Source organism: Corythoichthys intestinalis, chromosome 16 (genome assembly GCF_030265065.1).
Source record: "Corythoichthys intestinalis isolate RoL2023-P3 chromosome 16, ASM3026506v1, whole genome shotgun sequence".
In the NCBI taxonomy this organism is placed as follows: Eukaryota; Metazoa; Chordata; class Actinopteri; order Syngnathiformes; family Syngnathidae; genus Corythoichthys; species Corythoichthys intestinalis.
This window is the reverse complement of record NC_080410.1, coordinates 15,914,821-15,925,168: the sequence shown is the minus strand read 5'-3', so window position 1 is coordinate 15,925,168 and position 10,348 is coordinate 15,914,821. Positions and strand designations below refer to the sequence as shown.

The following is a 10,348-nucleotide window of genomic DNA, read 5'->3' as shown; positions in this document are numbered from 1 at the left end:
AGGCCATATTGCCAAGCCCGAGCACCTGATAGTAGTTTCTTGCAATCTGCCATTAAGTATTGGTGTTTTTGAGCGTGTTAATCTTCTGTTTACAGTGCAGTCAATTTTATTGCTTGTTTTGTTCCCATTCTGGAGTTTTAAATAAAACTGAGCAGTCAATGAACTTTCTGGTTCTATCTTTGAATATTGACTCGGATCTCTCCCTGAATGTACAGTTGTGGTCAAAACTTTACATATACTTGTGAAGAACATAATGTCATGGCTCTCTTGAGTTTCCAGTTATTTCTACAACTCTGATTTTTCTCCGATAGAGTGATTGGAACAGATAATTTGTCACAAAAAACATTCATGAAGTTTGGTTCTTTTATGACTTTATTATGGGTTAACAGAAAAAGTGATCAAATCTGCTGGGTCAAAAATATACATACATGGATCTGAAAAAGCGAATCATTGACTTGAACAAGTCAGGAAAGTCACTTGGAGCCCTTTCAAAGCAGCTGCAGGTCCCAAGAGCAACAGTGCAAACAATTGTTTGTAAGTATAAAGTGCACGGCACTGTTTTGTCACTGCCACGATCAGGAAGAAAACGCAAGCTATCACCTGCTGCTGAGAGAAAATTGGTCAGGAGGGTGAAGATTCAACCGAGAATCACCAAAAAGCAGATCTGCCAAGAATTAGAAGCTGCTGGAACACAGGTGTCAGTGTCCACAGTCAAGCGTGTTTTGCATCTCCATGGACTGAGAGGCTGCCGTGCAAGAAGGAAGCCCTTGCTCCAAAAGCGGCACCTTAAGGCTCGACTGAAGTTTGCTGCTGATCACATGGACAAAGATAAGACCTTCTAGTTCTGTGGTCAGATGAAACAAAAATTGAGCTGTTTGGCCACAATGCCCAGCAATATCTTTGGAAGGGAAAAGGTGAGGCCTTTAACCCCAAGTACACCATGCCTACCGTCAAGCACGGTGGTGGTAGTATTATGCTGTGGGGCTGTTTTGCTGCCAATGGAACTGGTGCTTTACAAAGAGTAAATGGGATAATGAAGAAGGAGGATTACCTTCAAATTCTTCAAGATAACCTAACGTCATCAGCCCAAAGATTGGGTCTTGGGCGCAGTTGGGTGTTCCAACAGGACAATGACCCCAAACACACATCTCAAGTGGTAATGGAATGGCTAAATCAGGCTAGAATTAAGGTTTTCGAATGGCCTTCCCAAAGTCCTGACTTAAACCCCATTGAGAACTTGTGGACAATGCTGAAGAAACAAGTCCATATCAGAAAGCCATCAAATTCAACTGAACTGCACCAATTCTGTCAAGAGGAGTGGTCAAAGATTCAACCAGAAGCTTGCCAGAAGCTTGTGGATGGCTACCAAAAGCGCCTAATTGAAGTGAAAATGGCCAAGGGACATGTTACCAAATATTAGCGCTGCTGTATGTATATTTTTGACCCAGCAGATTTGATCACTTTTTTCTGTTCACCCATAATAAAGTCATAAAAGAACCAAACTTCATGAATGTTTTTTGTGACAAAGAAGTATCTGTTCCAATCACTCTATCAGAGAAAAATCAGAGTTGTAGAAATAACTGGAAACTCAAGACAGCCATGACATTATGTTCTTCACAAGTGTATGTAAACTTTTGACCACAACTGTATGTATGGATGTATATATATATATATATATATATATATATATATATATATATATATATACACACATATATACATACATACATATATTACGTTTCTGCATCGGGAGTAAATACTTTTACTTTGTATTTGTAAATTTTAAAACAAGTACTTTTGTACTTGAGTAAACTTTTTCTTAGATACTTGTACTTTTACTTGAGTAACAAAGAGTACTTCATCAACCACTGATCATGTGGCTCTTAAAAACAAAATTAAAACTCTTTAAACGAGTTTATCACTAGTAGAAGTCCAATCCATTTGAACAGGAAAGGTTGGCAACGAATGAACATTTGTTCATTCCCAGTTCAAACGGACAGGCCGTCTATCACCTTCAATGAATTAATCAAACAAAGTGGGAGCTTTCATGCTCTTTACATTGTCCAGAAATACGTAAAAGAGGTAAGGCAAAAAAAAAAACAAAAACAAAAAAAAAACACTCAAAGGGCTGAAATGATGTTTAAATGACATTTTCTTGGAGTAATTTCAAAATTTAAAAAATCGAGTGAGGTAAAACAACCAGTTTGAGTAAAAGTCATGAAGCATGACGCTGTGAGTTGAACAGGCAGAGATTTTTTTTTTTTTTTAATCTGGGTGTTGGGTCACTTGATCCAGCCCCTCAGCCTTAGAGGAAATCTCGGACTTAAAGGCTTGTAGGCTCTAATAAGCCACAATTGTTCTCTTTTACTAAAATATGGTATTAGAAACACATAAAATATTACCATTGATTTAAAAATCTATAATATCTAGTACGTTTGACCTACGGAGGGCGCCATGTTTAAAGCGCTCAATGGATGCTCAGGGTGATGACATAGATTGTCACTGTAAATCGACGAATACTATGGCAGAGGTGGGTAGAGTAGCCAAAAATTTTACTCAAGTAAAAGTAGCATTACATCAAAATAATATTACTCAAGTAAAAGTAGTTGTCAAAAAATGTACTCAAGTCCAAGTAAAAAAGTATTTGGTGAAAAGAATACTCAAGTAATGAGTAACATTGTGAGTAACTGCTTATACTTTTGTTGAATTTTTTATTTTTTTAAACAATGTTGTTGTTTTTTTTTTCTGAGCACAAGGCTATCTATATGGACTAAGCATTTGCTTTTGCTGCTCGTTTTGTGAAATATCGACAGTGCTGTCATGCTCTTTAATGTTCCTTGTGGGTTCAAACTGAAAGGGTTGAACAGATGACGTTTATGTCACTAGAGTCATACTCTGGAAGCCCGGGAGCATAACCATGTGACGTCACCGCTGTGACGTCAACAACAATGGCGACCTACTAACTGAAACTAAACTGATTTTACAAATTGTATAAAAACGAAAACATCAAGAGGGGTTTCAATATCAAATTATTTTAACTCATAATAACATTTATCTTTGAAAAACAACAAGTCTTTCAACCTGTGGATCCCTTTAATCGTGTTACCTAACTTAAAAAACCAACAACAACAAACACAAAACCTGAATGAACATTTAGAAAAACTTCTGCGTGGAACAACATGTACATCAAAGTTGTAACTGTTCCAATTTATTTATTTATTTTTTAAAAAATAGTTTTACTGAATGTTATTTTTGGACCGTAAGGCTTACCTGGTTTTAAGCCGCACCCACTAAATTTTACTAGAAAAAACTATATCATATATAAACCGCACTGGACATAAAGTCGCAGGGTTATTAAAGCCTAAAGACAAGCAGCTAATCGGACTGTAAAAATCCATATAAGACCCAATGTACTATAAACAGCAAGATTCAAAGCGGAGGAAAAAAGTAACATCTTTTACTCTGAAAATTACGGTATTTTAAAATTTTCAATCACTGTAATTTTCCCAAAATGAAACCTCCCCCCCACTTTCAACCCTGCAGAATATAGCCCAGTGAGTCTGATTTATGAATTTTCACAGGCTAATAGTGGTGTAAGCACACCATTACACAATGTAGTCACCTGTGTTTTATAGTCCAATCCAGTTTATGTATGAACTAATAGTTATCTAGTACAATTTTGTGGATGTGGCTTGTATTCAGGTACGCCTTATAGTCCCAAAAAGTTTTTAAGAATGGATTTTTTTTTTTCCTTCTTCAAATTATTAATTTAACTGTTTACTTTCAGGATTATTAGTAGTTTTTCATACATTGGGTTTTTTGTCAGGTGCATAAAGAAAGTTTTTATAACAAAGTGTAAATATTGCTTCTAGGGATAAAATTGAAAAACAAAAGGATGAGTTTGTTTCAATAAGTTTCAGTTAATTTTGCAAATATTAGTTTTATTACTGTAATTTTCGTACTATAAGGCGCACCTCACCAAACCAAAACGACATTAGTTCATAGATAAGCTGCATTGGACTATAAGCCGCAACTGTCCTGACTGTATTATGGGATATTTATACCAAAAGATATTAACCGGTAACACTTTGACAGCGACATCATACGTCTGTCATAAGACCAAATGAACCACCATTGCTTCAAGAAGCATCATTTGGCATCACTGCTCCCTTGAGGGAGACAGGTAACCTCTGCTGCCACCAGCTGTCAACACTGTTGTTGTCCAACACACCTACTAGCAAGCATTGCAGCGTTACAGATGTAAATAACAATCAAAATTCATGTTCTATGCTAATTATTTCTTCAGTTACTATTCCAGTTGTTTCATTGATTACTAGTTGTGGTATTTGGCAACTTTATTTGACAGTGGCGTGATAAGACTGTCATTAGACGATCACAATTATGACATGACACTGTCATGAGCATTAATGAATGCTTACAACAGATGTCATTTAGTGTTGTCCGGTAAATTATCTCACTTTTGAATGGATTTAAAAGATCCGGGCTGGACATAAATAGAGTTAGTGTTACCTATTAACCCAAATAAATCAACAAACGAGCCGCACTGACTATAAGCAGTAGGATTCGAAATGTATCAAAGAAGCAGCGGCTTAGAGGACAATACATTTGCACTATTGCAGTCAGCTTCTTTTCCATTCACCTGTTTTTATTTGTGTCTTGTTTCATAGATATTGTCAGGGTGTACAGTTGTCTATTTTTATATATATTTATTTCATTTTTACTTGCCATTGAGGTTAAAGAGTCACACAATTTCAATTCTCTGTCTGTCCTTGCATATGTGGTACAATTGACAATAAAGCAAACTTTGAACTTTTATAGTCCGGAAATTATGGTAGTTCTCGTTTTAACTTATAATTATAGCTTTTTCTTATTTCAGTTAACGAAACCGTTTTCTCAGTTCTAGTTCTCGTTAACGATAATCTTGCTTTGTACCACACAAAAAAAATCTAATACTTGCTTTTACTAGATATCGGTTACCCACCCAAAATGGGTACATAACTGCATTTCAAGGTCATGTTGAGAATCACTTCACTGTGACAAGACCATCAGCCAACATTAATTCCTCAATTATAGTTTTTTGTAGTTTTAGTAAGCACGTCAGTAAGCCCACTACTAGTGTCGTTCACTGGTTAAGTTTCGCCAGTGATTCTCCCATCCATTTTGAAATATTGAGGGGGGAAAAAAAATCAAGTGTGAATATTCCTCAGCATACAAAAAAAACACATCCAGGAAAAAAGAAGCATGTTGTTGAAGCATTTTAACTGTATTCTTAATTCATATACATATTGACAACTTTTGTGATACAACATGGTTCTGATAGTGTTACTGCAGTCTTTAAGCTTGATTTCTTTTTTTCTTTGTACAAGAATAACAATAAAAAATGATCAAGACGACACCATGTACGACTGACACAGTTTAAAATCGAATGGCAATGCCTCTTTTGAATGGATTTTCAATCTCCCACTGGAAACTTACTTGGTCAAGCTTGGTCCCCCATTGGCCTGTGCAGCCAACTGGCCAAACAGTTTTCCTTGACATCCTCATGTTGTTTTAATTCCCCAAGCGTTACTGTTGGACTGACCGAGGTCACAATTCCAATATCCAGCACACAGTTCCACAATGCTGAACACTGCTTAATATCCATCTTAGTCCGCTCCCTGTGTCAAAGATGACCTGAACATTGGTCCACCTTTTGACCTTCTCTGTGCACATTATGGACATTTGTACTCCAAAAATAAGACTACGTCCATCTGATTTTTCAGGAATACTTGCTGTACCGTAAAAAGCTCATGATGAAAAATAAGAACACTTCAAAAAGGACCAGAATGGTGTAGCACTTTCTTTCTCTCCCACTCACTCACACAGACACACACGCACACTTACACTCTATTGAAAGGCAACAGATGTCCGTTCTCCAAGGCAATAAATGTCTTTGTGGCAAACTCGACCCTGACATTCCAGGACATCAATTTGGCTTCTCCCTCAACGGGAATGAAAAAATAAAAAATAAAAGGGAGGAAAAAACAGCCAATTAATGTTCTGACTGAATATATATATACTGCGATACATCCATTTCATCATTATGAGTAAATACTGATGAGGATACAAAAATAATAATGAGGGCTAAAATATGAATTCTTCATCTTGATATGAGTTAAAATACTATTTGCAAGAGAAATCCCAATCTCCTTTTTCTCCGTATGAAACCCTGTTTTATCCCAACAGGCCTCCTTAAAACAGTCAAAAGAATATCCAGGAAAAAAAGGTAAATGTTAAAACAGGTGATGGTGAATAACACTTAGAGGGTATTTAAAAAAAAAAAAAAAAAAAAAAAAAAATCAAAGTAAGCCCGGAGAAGAAATTTGCTTCTTTTGTTCTTGATGGAAAAGTTCCTTTGTTGCACTGTCATTGTATTCCACTCCGATCTCAGTTAGTGTTTTCTTTCAAGTCTTCTTCCTTCTGCTTTGTTCATCTAAGCTGCATGTATTCATCTTTTTCTGCTTTGAAGCAAAATAGAAATAATGGCGACCTCTTTTCTGTAATGTCTTGAATGTAGATGATGCCGATTCCTATTGAAATTGTACATTCCTTTTTGTTGCTCAGCCCTAGGCAAGTCGTCTTCACAACAAGTCTCGTCTCTAAGCCGACTCTTGTCCAAACCTGAATGAAAAGAGAAAGAAATATCACAGACACTGTACTGATTTTTCAAAATACAAAGTAATTGTATAATTTCATAGCTAGACGATAATAAATAAAATATTTTTAAAATGTTGTTACAAAGCAAAATTTGATTCAAAAACGCTATACAGCCTATGCCTTTGTTCAAGTGAAATAAAAAAAAATAAATCACTATGTCACTCGATGCTGGCTGCGTTTAGAGTAGTTCAATCTCATACTGCCAAAAATATGTGAGTGTTTTACACAACAATAATCGATGCGGCGATGCATCCCGATGCTGGGCATGGACGATTCGATTCGATGCGGGCAACAAGCTGAATCGATTCAGCGCATTTTAAAATATATAAGTACGTTCAAAAATCTTCCCTGCGAAATTCCGGTGATGCAACGGATTTGGTTTCCCCATTTGTATTATTATTCTCATGTTTCATTTTTTACACACTGCATAACTCTGGGCAAGTTTCCCACCAACCTCGTGGAAGCCAAAATGTCTCCAGACGTCTGCTTTCAATGTCTTAGGTGCATCAATAATCTTTCTCGCTTCCTCTTTCTCCGCTTCAGCCATTGTTATGTTATGTCCTATCTCTTAGTGGTTAGATCTTGTGCCCGAACCCGAACGGGTCGGATCTGGCCCAAAATGTTAAGCATTCACGTTCGGGTCAGGTCGGGTTGGGCTGCGCCCTGGGCTAATACATTATATAAAAAAAATTTTTTTTTTTTAAAATAAAAAAAAAAGGGATAAAACCGAGAGCAGGCTCTCTGTATTGTGCATTTGCTTGTGCACGGCGCCGCCCGCTTTTTCTTCTCCGCAGCTGTGGCGCTTGCAATTCGTTACGAAAGACAATTTTATTTATGCACAAAAAGGCAACACAAATGTGATCCTTTGAATCTTCTCTGTGTGTCTGCAAAATCGCGTTTTTTTTTTTTTTTAAATATTAAACTTTCCCAGCGTTATTTCGTTGTGTTAATGCTTTTATAATGATCATTAAAATATGTTGACTATTTAAACATTAAGAAAACTTGCGGTTTTTTTCTGCCAACTGAGAATTCGTTAAGACACTTTTTTATGCACACAAAGGCAACACAAATGTGATCCTTTTGAATCTTTTCCTCTGCGTGTCTGCAAAATCGCATGTTTTTTTAAATTTTTTATTAATTAAACTTTCCCAGCGTTATTTCGTCGTGTTAATGTTTTTATAATGATCATAAAAATATGTAGACTATTTAAACATTAAGAAAACTTGCGTTTTTTTCTGCCAACTTGAAGAAATGAAAATAAATTGCTGCTGCTGCGTTTTTTTTCCCGCATCACTCCAAGCCGGGTCGGGCTTCAACACCAGCGGGCCGTGTAGGGTCGGGCTGGATTTTTTAGGCCCGATCTAACCTCTACTATCTCTCTGCTCTCTCGATAGCAAAAAACTGATATTTCCTCATGTTGAAACAGATTGTTATGGCTGCTAAAATGCTGCTGCACTTCATTTTAATTCATTATTTTTTTATTGTTATGTTGTAGTTACTGATTGCATTTCTAAGTTGATTGCACATATATAGTGGGCTAGGCCTACATTTTACTTTTGTTCTACATTGCAATTTAGTTGATGTTTTGTTTGCAACTGAACTGATCCCTGGATTGATATTGCGATAAAGATGCTGCTACACTACAATATTTTCTTTGTCATTTTCTTTAATATTTGCTTGAATATTTTTATTGATGGGCCGTTGTGACGAAAATACAGTGACTGTTATTACTGATTTTGCACAGGAGTTCAGATGTTGCACTGTGAGAAAGGCTGCTATATTGTGTGTAAAAAAAAAGAGAAAGCCCTGGTCTCATTCAAAGCACCAATTAAATGTTGTGATCTGTTTTTTTTTTTTTTTTTTTTTTTAATATATATATATCTGAAGGTATTTTCATTTGACTTCAACCAGGAGTGACACAAGAGCCACTAAAAAGTTGTTTAATGTCTGACCGCTTGTGTTGCTTCATGATTCACGAAAAATATGCTTTGCTTTGCGATGCATTGCCGAATCGAACCGAATCGAATCGTGACCCTCTGAATCGAATCGAATTGTGGCCCTCCAAATCGTAATCGAATCGAATCGTGAGGGCAGTGCCGATGCACACCTCTATTATCTAACCATAACAACAATTGAGTTGGAGTGGCATCGCTCATCAAAATCCCTCAAAAAAGACAATTCGGAAATAACGCATCCATCTGCCATCATCAGGATATGGGAGGATAACATTAAGAAATGGCTAAGAGTCACCACAACTGAAAATATTTTTGTATTTTATTGATTTAAGTGCAGTGGAAGGAAACGCCATCAGGAACCAAAAAAGGTCCGAGGCATTCACTACCTGCACAGCAACAAAGTTGAATGTGTCCTAATACATGAACACGGGAATTTTGTGTTCATAAAGGCAGATGTGGAACCAAGATAGTGCCACCACAAAGCAATAACATGGGTGGTGTTAACAGAGGTGGGAGACGTCGAGACTGCAGGCTGACCAGGCTTTCAAGTAGCTATGCTGCCGCTGTGTTATGGAAGGTATGTTCTTCCAATCACTGCATTTGCATGTACAGTTGGGCAAATAAGTATTTAGTCAACCACTAACTGTGCAAGTTCTCCCACTTGAAAATATTAGAGAGGCCTGTAATTGTCAACATGGGTAAAGCTCAACCATGAGAGAATGTGGAAAAAAAAAAAAACAGAAAATCACATTGTTTGATTTTTAAAGAATTTATTTGCAAATCATGGTGGAGAATAAGTATTTGGTCACTACCAAAAGTTCATCACAATACTTTGTTATGTACCCTTTGTTGGCAATAACAGAGGCCAAACGTTTTCTGTAACTCTTCACAAGCTTTTCACACACTGTTGCTGGTATTTTGGCCCATTCTTCCATGCAGATCTCCTCTAGAGCAGTGATGTTTTGGGGCTGTCATTGGGCAACACTGACTTTCAACTCCCTCCACAGATTTTCTATGGGGTTGAGATCTGGAGACTGGCTAGGCCACTCCAGGACCTTGAAATGCTTCTACGAAGCCACTCCTTTGTTGCCCTGGCAGTGTGTTTGGGATCATTGTCATGCTGAAAGACCCAGCCACGTCTCATCTTCAATGCCCTTGCTGATGGAAGGAGATTTTCGCTCAAAATCTCTCGATACATGGCCCCATTCATTCTTTCCGTTACACAGATCAGTCGTCCTGGTCCCTTTGCTGAAAAACAGCCCCAAAGCATGATGTTTCCACCCCCATGCTTCACAGTGGGTATGGTGTTCTTCGGATGCAATTCAGTATTCTTTCTCCTCTAAACACGAGAACCTGTGTTTCTACCAAAAAGTTCTATTTTGGTTTCATCTGACCATAACACATTCTCCCAGTCCTCTTCTGGATCATCCAAATGCTCTCTAGCGAACCGCAAACGGGCCTGGACGTGTACTGGCTTCAGCAGGGGGACACGTCTGGCAGTGCAGGATTTGAGTCCCTGGCGGCGCATTGTGTTAGTTTGTTACTGTGGTCCCAGCTCTCTGTAGATCATTCACTAGGTCCCGCCGTGCGGTTCTGGGATTTTTGCTTACCGTTCTAGTTATCATTTTGACGCCACGGGGTGAGATCTTGCATGGAGCCCCAGATCGAGGGAGATT

General features: G+C 37.6%; 1 protein-coding gene across 2 annotated transcripts in view; it reads right to left on the bottom strand.

Annotated features, from left to right (window-relative positions):
* Positions 1–2,993: 2,993 nt before the first annotated feature.
* tcf20 (transcription factor 20) overlaps positions 2,994–10,348 on the bottom strand; it is a 33,829-nt gene continuing 26,474 nt past the window's right edge. The window contains exon 6 of one of the 2 annotated variants that reach the window (XM_057861538.1): positions 2,994–6,681. In XM_057861538.1, coding sequence (XP_057717521.1) covers positions 6,660–6,681 — 22 coding nt within the window. In that variant the 3' untranslated portion in view covers positions 2,994–6,659. The remainder of the gene's footprint in view (positions 6,682–10,348) is intronic. The other variant, XM_057861539.1, reaches the window with a different exon arrangement.